The sequence below is a fragment of the Ceratotherium simum genome, chromosome 12, assembly GCF_057802395.1.
Source record: "Ceratotherium simum simum isolate JZ-2026a chromosome 12, ASM5780239v1, whole genome shotgun sequence".
Lineage (NCBI taxonomy): Eukaryota > Metazoa > Chordata > Mammalia > Perissodactyla > Rhinocerotidae > Ceratotherium > Ceratotherium simum.
In genome coordinates this window covers 44510848-44525013 of record NC_141911.1, presented here as the reverse complement: position 1 = coordinate 44525013, position 14166 = coordinate 44510848, and the positions used below count along the sequence as shown (strand labels likewise).

The 14166-nt window shown below is 35.9% G+C and overlaps 1 protein-coding gene across 3 annotated transcripts in view; it reads left to right on the top strand.

The window, feature by feature from the left end:
• The window catches only part of NAA15 (N-alpha-acetyltransferase 15, NatA auxiliary subunit), a 78617-nt gene that overhangs the window by 18260 nt on the left and 46191 nt on the right, over nt 1-14166 (top strand). For all 3 annotated transcript variants that reach the window (XM_087437600.1, XM_014784510.2, XM_004426484.3), the window contains exons 2-3: nt 10203-10287; nt 13090-13194. In XM_087437600.1, the coding sequence (XP_087293726.1) occupies nt 10203-10287; nt 13090-13194 (190 nt within the window). The remainder of the gene's footprint in view (nt 1-10202; nt 10288-13089; nt 13195-14166) is intronic.

Below are 14166 nucleotides of genomic sequence, written 5' to 3'. Positions count from 1 at the left end.
GTTTGTTTTAGCAAATCTGGTTAGGTTCAAGCTGTAAGCCCCAATTTATTCTGTGGGCTGTGGTTATAATATCAGTTCAGTTTTCAAAATCTTTGTAGTCCTATTTGGATGTGTCCTGCTTATGTGTCACCCAGTAGCTAGTCTGGAGCCTGGACGGTGTATCTGTTAGTTCAGTTCTCAAAGTCTTTGGTATTGTAAATAGGATCAGATCATACGTATGCAGTTGGGAGTGAACCCTAGAGTTCATAAACAACTTTGTGGGGTTGCTTTCCCTAGTTCCTCCTTTTCTGTGATCTTCCTGATAACTTTCTGTTTCCCTGGGGCTCCCCTTTTCATCCTCTAGCTAGAAAGCTGGGGCTCTTGTTATTTCACTGTGTTGTGCACTTTTGTGATTATGCCTGTGTAGAGGTTTATCAATTTTATTGATCTTTTTAAAGAGCCAGCTTTTGGTTTCACTGATTTCCTCTATTTTTCTTTTTTCTATTTCATTGATTCTGCTCTTACTACTTTAAATTTCCTTTCTTCTGATTACTTTGAATTTAATTTGTGCACATTTTTCTAATTTCTTAAGGTGGAAGCTGAAATGATAGTTGGAGACCTTTTATTATACAGGCTCTTTTCTGACTACGACAATTGTCTCTTTTGTTGTTATTTTTAAGTAATTGGATTGTGATGTGCCTCTGTTTTTTGTTTCCTATGTTTTTTTTTAGTTTATTCTGCTTGGGATTTATTGAGATTCTTGGATTTGTGAGTTTAGAATTTTCATCAAATTTGCAATTTTTTGTATTTTTCCCATTTTGATCTTTTCTATCCACTCTTTCTGATACTCCTGTTACAACTATGTATTAGACCATTAGACCACTTGATATTGTTCCACAGGTCACTGAGTTTCTTTGTTCTCTCTCTCTCTGTCTATCATTTTACTTGTTTAGCTTCCATTTTGGATCATTTCTATTATATCTTTTCAAGTTCACTGCAGCCACTTTAAGTTCTCTGCAGTGATTTTACATTCACTGCACTAGCTTCAAATTCACTGCTGTGTGTAATATTTTAAGCCCATATGGTTAACTTTTCATTTTTGGTATTGTATTTTTCTATTCTACAATTTCCATATTTTTAATCATTTCCATTTCTCTATTGAGATTTCCTATTAGTTTTCTGATTGTGTCCATGATTTCCTTTGAGTCCTTTAATATTAAATAATAGTAACTGTTTTGAAGTCTTTGCTGTTTCTGTCATTATTATTTCTGATTCTGTTTCTGTTGATTGATTTTTTTTTTCCCCCTGTAGATCATGGGTCAGAATTTCCTGCTTCACATTTCTAGTAATTTTTGTTTTTTTATAATATTGGATATTATGGACACTGGGATCCATGAGTGTCTGGATCCTGTTGTCTTTCTTTCTTTTCTTTTTTTTCCTGAGTCAGGTTCGTCCTGAGCTAACATCTGTTGCCAGTCTTCCTGTGGTGTAGGTCTGTGCCCAGGAACTGAAGCTGGGCTGCTAAAGCAGAGTGCACTGAACTTAACCATTAGGCCATGGAGCTGGCCCCGTGGATCCTGTTGTCCTTCTTAATAGAGTTTTGTTTTGGCAGATAGTTAATTTGTTGTGTATCGGCTTTTCTTTTCAGGGCTTGTTTTTAAGCTTTAATAAAAGTGGGTCTAGATTAGCCTTGCCAGCCCTGGTGGTCTAGTGGTTGAGATTTGGCCCTCTCACTGCCATGGCCCAGTTTCGCTTCCCAATCAGGGAACCACACCACCTGTCTGTCTGTTGTCAATACTGTTGTGGCTGCATGTTGCTGTGATGCTGAAAGTCTGTGCCACTGGTATTTCAAATACCAGCAGAGTCACCCGTGGTAAATAGGTTTCAGCGGAGCTTCCAGACTAAGACACGGTAGGAAGAAGGACCTGGCCACCCACTTCTGAAAGAATTGGCCATGAAAACTCTATGAATAGCAGTGGAGTATTGTCTGATACAAGTCCAGAAGGTGAGAGGATGGTGCAAAAAGACCCAGCAGGGTTCTGCTTTGCTGTTCACAGGGTCACTAGGAGTTGGAATTGACTTCGCCAGTAACAACAACAAACATTAGCCTCATTCCTAAAGTGTGGTCTTTCTGGGTCTCTGTTAAATCCTAAAGGGTTTAATGAAGTCTCTAACTGGATGTTTGGAACTCAGATGTCTCCCAGCTATATATCAGCACCGATAGTTGTTCAGCTCCTGCTGCTTGGTAGTTGTTCTTTGCCCAGCTTCAGTAGAATCTTGCAGTGTAGCTGCTCAGCTTAATATTTGACCAAAGATTCCTAGCAAAATTCCAAGCTTCATCTCTGTACAGTTCTCTCTGATGCCCTGCCCCATAAATTCTAGCCATTCGAGCAGTTTCTAACTCAGTTATCTACTTAGATCAGTGAGACTGCCATGCTGTTTGGGTTCCCCCTCTCTATTCTATATAGTCTGGAAAATGCTTCTAGGCAAAAAGAAAAAAAGGATTTTCTTGGGATTTACCTTGTTTTCCTTCTGAGATCACAGTCCTGTGTTGGCTCTTGTCCAATGGCTGAAAATAGTTGTTTCATATTTACTTACCAGGTTTATGCTTGGCAGGAGCATGATCTGGTGTCAGTTATTCCTATATATTTGGAAGCAGGAGTCTCAGAGTGTATGGTACCAGCATTTAGCACATGGGATTTTTTATCTACTAGAACAATTCATTTTGTTTTAATTATATCCTGTTTTACTTTACTGTTTCCATAGCACAGTGTTAATATTTTAAAATTTAACTGCTGGTGAAAGATAATAATCACAGAATTTTAATATTTTTGAAACTGTGTATTATATTTAATTTTGAATTATCATGTGCCCATGTTATAGGCAAGAGGACAAATAGCGTACTATGGCATTCATTCCATACGAAGGGAAATCCTTATTCACAATTCTGAAATTTCAAGAACTCCCCAAATATAAGAGTTTCGGAGACAGGATTGTAGACTTGTATTTTTATTTAATTTGATGATTCTCCTGTGGAGAACTTAATATGTCTGTCTACCATGCCATTATATAAAACCCGTTTTAAACGAATTGAATATGAAACCTTTGCTCAAAGTAGACCATAAGTAATATTTTGCATCTCTCCCTAAATAAAAGTAACATAAGTTCCCTGAAAACTTACTTTAAGCCTACGGGTTTGGTTAAGGCAGCATTAAGAATCTTGTCATGATAGCTTTCTTCTCATGTAGTTGTGTAGAATGAACGTTAGTTATAGTGTTACATGGGATTTTAAAAAACAAGCAAATAAGGGCCGGCCTGGTGGCGCAAGTGGTTAAGTGCGCAGGCTCCACTGCCGTGGCCCAGGGTTCGCCAGTTCGGATCCCGATTGCGCACCCACACACCGCTTGGCAAGCCATGCTGTGGTGGCGGCCCATGCAAAAGTAGAGGAAGATGGTCGCGGATGTTAGCTCAGGGCCAGTCTCCCTCAGCAAAGAAGAAGAGGATTGGCATTGGATATTAGCTCAGGGCTGGTCTTCCTCACACACACACACATACACACACACACACACACACACAAAGCAAGCAAATAAACCTATTTTTTTCATTTTGTACATTTATACCTTTTGAATGGTTCAAAAGAGGACTCCTTGTGGTTATGTCTCCCTATTATAAGACTGCTTATAAGTTTCCATTTAATTAGACAAAGACCTTTGAGCTGAATTGTACATAGGTCTGGCCTGGCCTTAATGTTTGGAGGAAAGAGAAATTGTTGAATGAAATATGATACATTATTTCCTATTTTTCTTGTTAATCCTGTTTGCTTCTAGAGTTTATCCTAGGGCAAGAGCAGACATTTTAAGGAAAATGTATGGGATAAATTAAGTTGAATGTTTATTACTTTTTCCATTAAACTGAGAATACTACTGAGTATTTGTAATGAGTCACCTATTGTAGAAGTAGTGCTTTTAGGAAAAAAAGAGATTGAGATCCATTTCCTTAAACACTCACTGATTCTTCTTGGTGAGGGAGAAATTAATTCTTAGCAGTTATTTGGAGGGGTATGCCATTCTGAGTTATTTTTACAGGTAACATTGACAGGAGATAATTGGGTTAATGGCATTGAGTATAATTTCAATATGGAAGACTGCCAAATTTCATTAATTGGGAACATAATCTTTAGGAACTGAAACTTAATTACTGTTCTGAAGTGTGATAAAATAAGAGGCTAAGTGCTGTGGTAATATAAGATCTCATTCAAAGAAAGTGGAGTTTGGTTTTTAATTTTCATTTGGTAAACTCAGTTATTTGGGGGATTTATCCAACTGATTAATTATTCTGTATGTGTGTGTGTTCATTTTCTCACTTTATTTTTGGTATTTTTATTGCCCATTTGGTAATAATACTGATTACGCAAAACAAAAGGTAAGATAACTGTTGAATGTGTTGATTAGAAGATCTGTTAAATGATTAAAACTCTTGGCTTTAATAACATATGTTAATAAAATTTAATAAAATTTCCGTATATCGTGGAAAGAACTCTCGGCTGGTACTCAGAGGGCTTGGACTTTAGTCTAAATTTTGCCACTCACTAGGTCTGTAATCTCTGGCAAATTGCTTGTTTTCTAAATCTTACCTATACAGTAAGGATTGAACCTTTTGTGCTGAGTTTACAGGAGTATCATGAAGATTAAATGAGATGTTAGTGTGAAATCCTTTTGAAAAATGTGGTGCTGTAAACAATGTAAGGTATTTCCAGTAAGACCAAGAAAAAAACAACTGAAATCCTGATTATTTTAAGTGTAACTACAAAGTAAAGTCACATTGTGCATGTCAAATAAGAATATTGTCTATGATTTTTATATGCTAGTTATGAATTATATTTATACAGGTTCACATTTATACCATGGGATAGTAGACTGTTCTGTAATTTTGGATTAAAACTTTGTTAAAAAAATCAGTGTTAATAGCAGTTGTCTCTGTAATGGGAATATGGATTAATTTTTTTCTCTATTTCTCTCTCTCTTTCTGCTTTCTACAATGACTTTATGGTATCTGTGTTAGTGGTTTTATTTTTTTGAAAACACCTTTCTCTTTCTTTCTTTTTTTATTGTGCTAGGCTACTCTACTGTAGTGGAGAGGTATTATAATAGTTAACTGTAGTTGTTCTGAATCCAGATTGTCTGAGTTTAAATCGTTTTTCCATTACTTAGTAGCTTTGTGACCTTGGCCAAATTATATAACTTCTCTGGACCTCAGTTATGTCATCTAAAATAAAGATAAAAAGAGTACCTATTGCATACCGTTGTTAGGATTAAATGAGTTTTCCCTTTAAAGCACTTTTAGCACAGTGCCTGGCACACAATAAATGCTCAGTAAATATTAGCTATTATTACTGAGTGTTTTACATGTCTTTTTCTGATGATTTATCTCCATGATTTAAGGATTTTTTTTGATACTCAGTGAAGTACTTAAGATTACAAAACTTATTTTATTGTCTGAAGTCATTGTTTGAAACCAGAGCTATTTGATTCCAAAGGCAGCTCTGTTTCCTGCTTGACTAATTCCTGGAAGTGGATTTTTCCATTCATAGTGTTTCTGGTATGTAAAAATTACCTAGGAATATAATGCTAGAATTATGGCACAGTGATGACACTTTATGATTTGTATATCCTCATGTTTTGCATGACGACATTTCAGTCAGTGATGTACTACATGTATGATGATGGTCCTGTACGATTAGTACCATATAGCCCAAGTGTGCAGTGGCTTATACTAACTAGGTTTGTGTAAGTACTCTATGATGTTCGCATCATGACAAAATCACCTAACGATGCATTTCTTAGAATGTAAGAAATGTGCCCGTTGTTAAGCAGTGCATGACTGTACTTTAGTAGAGAAAACCTAGACTCCCTTTGTATTGTGTTTACTGTATTGGCTTTGGTAAATTTAAGCCTTAGGTATAAAAGCAGTTTTTAATAAGTAAATTAAAAGAGACTAAATAATTATTAAGTTTTTGATGGCCTGCTACTATTAGTTCAGGTATGTTATTAACTTTATGTCTTCTTTCTTGTCACTTTCATGTTTTTTTTTTGTAATCTCAGCTATTAATAAATGCTGTTCACATTTTTTCTGTCTTTTGGTAAATTTATGTTTGTATTTCTGTTGGGTATATACCTAAAATTGGAATTGCTGGGTCAGTGTTTGTGTATGGTTAGTTTTATGAGATAGTGCGAAACAGTATTTTTAAAAATCTGATTTGTTGAGGTATAATTTTTATACCATGAAATTCCTTCTGCCAAACAGTTGAACCAATTGGTTAACCAGTTTTCCCTTCTACCAGAAATGTAGGCAAGTTCCAGTTGTTCCAAAACTTCATCAGTTGATATTGTCTGATTTATTTTAATTAAATTTAATGGCATGGCATTGTGGTTTGGATGTAATTAAGTGCCTTATGTGTGTTTATTGGCCATTTGGGTGCATTTTTTCAAAGCTCTTGCCCAATTTTTTAATGAGCTATCTGTCTTACAGGAGTTCTTTACATACTCTGTATATAAGAGCTTTATTGGACATATTTTTTGCAGATACCTTTTCTGGCTTGTCTTTTCTTACACTAACTTGAGCATTTAAAATTTCCTGGTTAAGGGATCTTGTCTACCCAACATTATGAAGATATTTTAAAATATTTTCTTTTAGAAGTTTTATTGTGTTACCTTTCACATTTAGACCTGTGATGCTTTTAGAATTTATTTTTCTGTTTTAAGAAGGGTCATTGTGGCTCTGCTAATTTATTTTTTCTTTTTTCTCTCTGTACTTCAGTTTGGGTAGTTTCTATTGCTTTGTCTTTCAGTTCACTGATCTTTTCTTCTGCAGTGTCATAATTGCTTTAATCTTGTCTGATGATGTTTTCATGATAGATATTATATTTTTCATCTCTAGAAGTACTATTTGGTTCTTTTCTGTATGTTCCATTTCTCTCTTCGTATGTTTGTATTTTCTTTAAATTCTTGAGCATATTGAAAACAATTGTTTTGAAATCCTTATCTCATGATTCCATTATTTCTCTCTTTTATTTCTCTTGGTTATGGGTCATGTTTTCTTGCTTCTTAGCTCATTTAGTAATTTTTTATTGGATGTTGGGCATTATGAATTTCACATTGTTTTACTGGATTTAACTGTCTTGAAAGAGTGTTGGACTTGGTTGTAGCAGGCAGTGAAGGTACTTGTACATCAGTCTAGGTCTTTGTTAGGGTGGATCTATGTACACTTACTCTAGGGCTAGTTTTTGTCTACTATTGAATAGACCTTTCTGCAGTATTTACTGAATTCTGCAGCTGTTCATTTCCATTCTAGCTACTTGGAACTCTCAGTGCCATGTGAGCCCTGAGAATTGTTGAACTTGCTGCTTCCTGGTCATACTTTGTTTGGCCTCATGAAGTTTCACCCTATGTATGTATGTATTAAGACTTAGTACTTAATTTTCAGTGTGGGAACACCATGCAGATTTTATCTGCTTCTCTGAATAGTTCCATCATTTTTAGTACTGTGCCTTGCAGAGTACCTCAGCCTCACTGAACTTAAATCTTTGTCTCTTCAACTCTAGGGACTGTTGTGCTGTGCTTGAGATCCTTCTCCTCATGCTGTGATCTATAAAGCAATGGCATTTCTAGAGTTCATCCTATTTTTTCCCTCTCTCATGGTTCACAATTCTGCACTGCCTGTCGTCCAATGTCTGACCACAGTTATTTCATAAATTTTGTCCAGGTTTATGGTTTATGGTAGAACAGCTCTCCCCTCCTACTTATCCCCCAGATCACTCTGCCTTCTGAGTACATAGTTGACTGTGGGAGGGGCAGAGAGTTAGGAAGCTATTGCAGAGAAACTGGGACTGATGGGACCTGCTATAGGATGGAAGTGTGAGGGCAGGAAAGCACCAAGAATAATTAGGTTTTTTGCTTCATCATCTGGTTGGGTGAGTTGAGGGGAGTGCATCTACTAAGATGGTGAAGACTTGGGGAAGAGAATCAGGTGTGTTTTGGATATATTAGGTCTGAGATGTGAAACAAAGTAGAGATGGTAAGTACGTAACTGGTTATAGAACAACTCTGTGGTCAGCTGTAGCATTGAGCTTAAGTAATTGATTACTTGATGCAAAATGTTTCACTGCTTTGTTTCTACACATTTTTCTACTATGATTTTGTTATAATTTGCATTAACTATCCCTCCCAGATTTTGAATATATTGTTTCAAAAGTTGGGAGTAAAATCTGTTTAAATTTATGGCGGTGAATTCTGGCACAGATTATCTTTTAAAGATTTTATTTATTTATTTTTTTCCCCCCAAAGCCCCAGTAGATAGTTGTATGTCATAGCTGCACATCCTTCTAGTTGCTGTATGTGGGACGCGGCCTCAGCATGGCCGGAGAAGTGGTGCGTCAGTGCGCGCCCGGGATCCGAACCCGGGCTGCCAGCAGCGGAGCGTGCGCGCTTAACTGCTAAGCCACGGGGCCGGCCCTGGCACAGATTATCTTTTAGATGCATGGTTTTTTTTTTTTTTTTCTTGTAAAAAATATAACACTTTAAAAATGATTATTATTATGAAAGCACGTGTTGATACCTGAAAGTCAAATAGCACTAAAAGGTCTATGATGAAAAAGATATCTCCCCCCAACACCTTCACACTGCAGAATCAAACATCCTCAATCCTTCTAGCCATTATCTCGGGTATCTGCTTTCTTGTTGCTTAATATATCACTGTTTCTTGATACATGACTTTTAGACATTTATTGACTTCTGGATATAAAAAATGAGGACTAAGCACTTCATGAGTCACACATTTGCCCATTTTCCTTTTCCTCATTCTCCTCATCATAGTTGTATCACAATTTTTTTATAAACTAGCACTGAATATTTACATTTTTATAATTATGCATGTATTGTTCACTGTTAAGTCAAATATTACACTAAAACCACACTTCCTGTCTTATACTAGCCTTTATTTCTCCTGGAGTTAATACCTATTTTATTTATTCTGTTGCCTGGTTTTGTGTAGACATATTGCTCATTTTCCCCAAATGTACCTGTATTTCTGTCATGTGCTTATAAATAATATTTTCCGTATTCTGAAGTACGTCAGTTCCGTTTTTGCCCTTGCTGGAAACCTATTCCTTGGTGGGTTTTGGCTTCCTGTTTCATTTTGGAGTGGCTGTTCTCCAGTCCTTTTTTTCTGCATTAGATTCTTTGTTTACTAAGTCCCATGTTGTCTTTTTATTTGTTTTGATTCCTTTTAATAGCTTCCTAAGGAAGAATACATAGAGATAAAATTTTAGCTTTCTGAGAAGCCTTAAAATGTCGTTTTCTTCATATACTTGATTGATACTTTGGCTAGGTATAGACTTCTAGGTTGAAACTTAATTTCACTCAGAATTTTGAAGGCTGTGTTGTTTTCTAGCTTTCAGCAACATTCCATTATTACTTCAAAATAAAAGTTCAGTGCCATTCTGATTACAGATCCTTTTTATGTGACTTGTTTTTTCCCCCTCTGGAAGTTTTTAAGAACCTTTTATTTCCAGGCTTTGAAATTTCATTATGATGTGCCATGGTCTGGGTCTTTTTTTTTTTCCTTCATTATTTTGCATGTACTTAATTGTCTCTTTTGGCTTGAGAGATTTCTTTCCTTCAGTAAAAAGAAAATGTTATTTTAAAGATTTTATTTATTTTTATTTTTTCCCCCCAAAGCCCCAGTAGATAGTTGTATGTCATAGCTGCACATCCTTCTAGTTGCTGTATGTGGGACGCGGCCTCAGCATGGCCGGAGAAGTGGTGTGTCGGTGCGCGCCTGGGATCCGAACCCGGGCCGCCAGCAGCAGAGCGTGCGCACTTAACCGCTAAGCCACGGGGCCGGCCCAGAAAATGTTACTTTAAAATATAATTTTTCCCCTTTATTATTTTCCGTTTTCACTTTCTCTAACACTTCTTGGACCTTCTGGAGTGAACAAATGATTTTCTTCATTTTCCTAATTTATATTCTGTCCCTTTGTCTTGCTTTTACTTTTTGTGTTCGAACCTTCCGTATTTATTTTTTACTGGCATTTTGGTGTGATTTAGAAGAGTATGGAAATAACACTGGCTCTTTCTATTGTATTTAACAGAATCAAAAATTTAGCACTGAATTTAAAATTGTTTGCATTTCTTGTTAAATCAAATTTTTCTTTTTTGTTTTGACAGAGATGTTATGAACATAAACAATATAGAAATGGATTGAAATTCTGTAAACAAATCCTCTCTAATCCCAAATTTGCAGAGCATGGAGGTAAGTGTAAATACTGTACACTTACTTGTAAGTGTAAGTAGATAAGGCTTTGCTTACTTGTCTGGCTTCACTTATTTGGGTTCTGTTACTCCCAGCTGCCGTAAATATTTTCCAGATAGAATGGACCTTCTTATCTTTGACTCCTTTGAGAAGTTTAATACTGTATTTTGAATTTAATATCAAGAGAATGATAACACATTCTAATTGAGTTCTGATTTATTCCTATTTTGAATATTAGCACCATAAGTAAGGCAGAAGAACCTACTAGGACAAATATGCTTAAGTTAATAAATAAATTTATTTAAGGTGTTATAAGAAAAATTTGCTTTAGACCTTTGGTTGAGTTGGAGAAATTTTTTTCTTTACAATAAGCTTATTCAGAAAGTGCCCATTTGGTCCTTGGCTCATGAACCAGCATCTTTTTATTTAGCATTGCATCTTAGTTAGTTTTTCAAGACAGTCATGTTTAAGACATGATTTGTATATTGTAAGATTCTGCAAGTTTGCATAGCTCTTGCCTGTGTGAGGTAGAAGATTGGATCGTGAGATGTTTGTAGAGTAAGGGGAGAGTGTATAGCTAAACTTGAGAAGAGACAAAGGAAAAATAAGTTTTCATAGGTCTGATTTGTACAGTTAGGAAATATGGCTCTTTGGTAATTATTTGATAATGTTATCTTAATATTGAAAAGGGAGAGAGTAGTAGTTCTCTATTAGCTTTCTTTATTCTTGCATACTTTCACCGTAATAATAAAACTATTTGGAGATGGAAAACAATGGGAATAAAAGTATCTAAATCTCTCTCTCTTCTTTTCCTTGTTAAAAAATATTTCTTTTTGTTGGCCAGCTGGATATTGGATTGTTTTATATTTATTTCTAAAGTATGCAGGGCTTGCCCCATGGCCTAGCGGTTAAGTGCGCGCGCTCCACTGCTGGCAGCCGGGGTACGGATCCCGGGTGCGCACCAAGGCACTGCTTGTCAGGCCATGCAGTGGCAGCGTCCCATATAAAGTGGAGGAAGATAGGCACAGATGTTAGCCCAGGGCCGGTCTTCTTCAGCAAAAAGAGGAGGCTTGGCATGGATGTTACCTCAGGGCTGATCTTCCTCATAAATAAATGAATAAATAAATAAATAAATAAAAGTAAGTAAATAAATAAATAAAAATAAAAAGTACCCATACTGGTAATGTAGCTTTTAGTAATGTAATCATTATAGAGTTTCGGTACAGCAGAGTACCAAATTTCATTGTTTCTACAATGCAATTTCCCCCATATTGTAACATATCTGAAATCAGGTTGTATATGAAGTGTCATAATTTAATTGAAAATATTTTTTAACAGTACATAAAATGATTGTTTGCCTTAAACTGAATGGCAACCGAGGGTTTCGTTAATTTAGGCACTTTAAGATGTTTGGTAGGGCCGGCCCCATGGCTTAGCGGTTAAGTGCTCGCGCTCCGCTGCTGGCGGCCAGGGTTTGAATCCCGGGCGCGCACCGACACACCTCTTCTCCGGCCATGCTGAGGCTGCGTCCCACATACAGCAACTAGAAGGATGTGCAGCTATGACACAACTATCCACTGGGGCTTTGGGGGGAAAAAAATAAATAAAATTATTAAAAAAAAAAGAAAAAGATGTTGGGTAAAACCTGTAAGAATAGATTTTACCTGTTTGATAACAAAGGGCTGCTTTCTATGGTACCTTGCTAATTTGGTGACTTCCAAACATATTTTTTTGTTTACTTCCTTTTCCTTTAAGTTTATACATGATTTATAATGATTTGTACATGATTTCCCCCCCCACCTTTTTTTTTTTTGGTGAGGATGATCAGCCCTGAGCTAACATCTATTGCCAATCCTCCTCCTTTTTTCCCCCAAAGCCCCAGTAGATAGTAGTATGTCATAGTTGCACATCCTTCTAGTTGCTGTATGTGGGATGCGGCCTCAGCATGGCTGGAGAAACACTGCGTCGGTGCGTGCCCAGGATCCGAACCCAGGCCACCAGTAGCAGAGCGCGCACACTTAACTGCCAAGCCATGGGGCCGGGCCCACCCCCCCTTTTTTTTAGTTCTAGTTCTTTATCTGTATTTTCCTATAAATGTTGACTCTTCCTCAGGATAATGTCTTTAGTCCTTATCTTATATTCCTAATTAATTTTTCTATAAATTCTAAATTTTAGCCCTAAAAGTTAGGCAAATAAATAGTAATGAACATTTTTTATTCCTTTATGCTTCATGCATTATAAAATTAAAAATCTTTTTTTTCCTTTTCTGAAAATGTGCTGATTGTGAATGACAGGTGTCTGACATCTTCTTTTATTTGTATATTTAATAGTAATCCCAAAGAATCATTTTAAAATACATTTATGAAAATCAGAAATATAGATACTAATTTATGTGTATGTCTTAATCGTTGAACAGTGAATTTAATCTTTATGTAACTTGGGTTTACAGAAATAAAGTCTGTTTCAAGATAAAGTTTTGTAGACTTCAAAGGAGTGATTATATAAGGTCATCCCATGGAATTCTCCTGAAGAACAATAGTAGAGTCATTATATCTTGTTAGCCTCTGAATTACTAGATATTCATTCATTTTTTATCTTTTTATCTAAAAAAAATCTAGGGAGGCCTGGAGTATAGAAATGTGTGTTTACTTGGTTTGTCAGTTTTTAAAATATTTTAATTCTGTATAAATCCAGAAAATTTCCCAGTAATCTTGAAGTTTTAAATTCTTAGGATGATGTAACAAATTATTTTTAATACTTAATTCCTTTTTTTTTCTTCTTTTCTTCTTTTTTTTTAAATAGAAACCCTGGCTATGAAGGGATTAACATTGAACTGTTTGGGAAAAAAGGAGGAAGCTTATGAATTGGTTCGTAGAGGTTTGAGAAATGACTTGAAGAGTCATGTGTGTATCCTTTTTGAGATATATTTAAGGATTGGATTGGGATATTTTGAGCTAAGGCAGCAATTTGGGAGTCAGAAGTTTTAGATTCCTCTTACCATGTAACTCCAGAGGAGATGATTCTTTCTTAAATTGAAGAACAGCAACTGCCTTTGTTCAGGGAATGTTTTTATATACCTACCATGTTCTAACATTATATCTATTCACAGATAAATGGGACTTGCTTTTTAAAATATCTAGGAAAGCTCTTTCCATGCTTAAAGAAGAGGTACCCTGCATATTTCCTCATGATCATAAATTTAGGGAAGGATATATTTATTATAAGGAATATTGGAGAGACAATATAGTGTACTGATAATAGCACAGGTTTTGGAGTATGCTTTACTTAGGTTAGAATGCCAGCCCAGCATCTTTCTAACTGTGATCTTAGGGCATAGTTTCCTCATGTGTAACATGAGGATAATCATACCCACCTCGTTGTGGGGTTGCAAAGATTTAATGAGGCATAGTCCCTGATAATGCTAAGTACTATACTAGATAAATTTTTTCTTATTAAGGGAAGTGTGAGGATAGGAGCAAGTACAAATGTCTGAGGGAAGATTGAGAAAAAATTGTGGGTTGCTATTATTTAAATAGTTTTCTAACAAATTTTTCTTTACCTGTTTTGTGGGCTAACAGAATCGTAAGTGCTGAGATACTTAGCAAATTTTCAAGTGTTTACCAGGCCCCTGGCATAGTATAGACTAAGAAAAGATAGGGATTTTTGCTGTCAAGGAACTTACAATCTAGTGAAGGAAGATACTTATAAGAAGCATATACAGAACACTTCCGAGCATTACATAAAATGTTACAGCTTGTTCAAAAATTATCACTAACACAGTAAAGCAGGAGTGAGTTGAGAGTAACCGAAACTAAAAAGTAAGCAAAGGATTAATTAATAAGACTATTGTAGATATCTTTTCATCACTTTTAATGATTG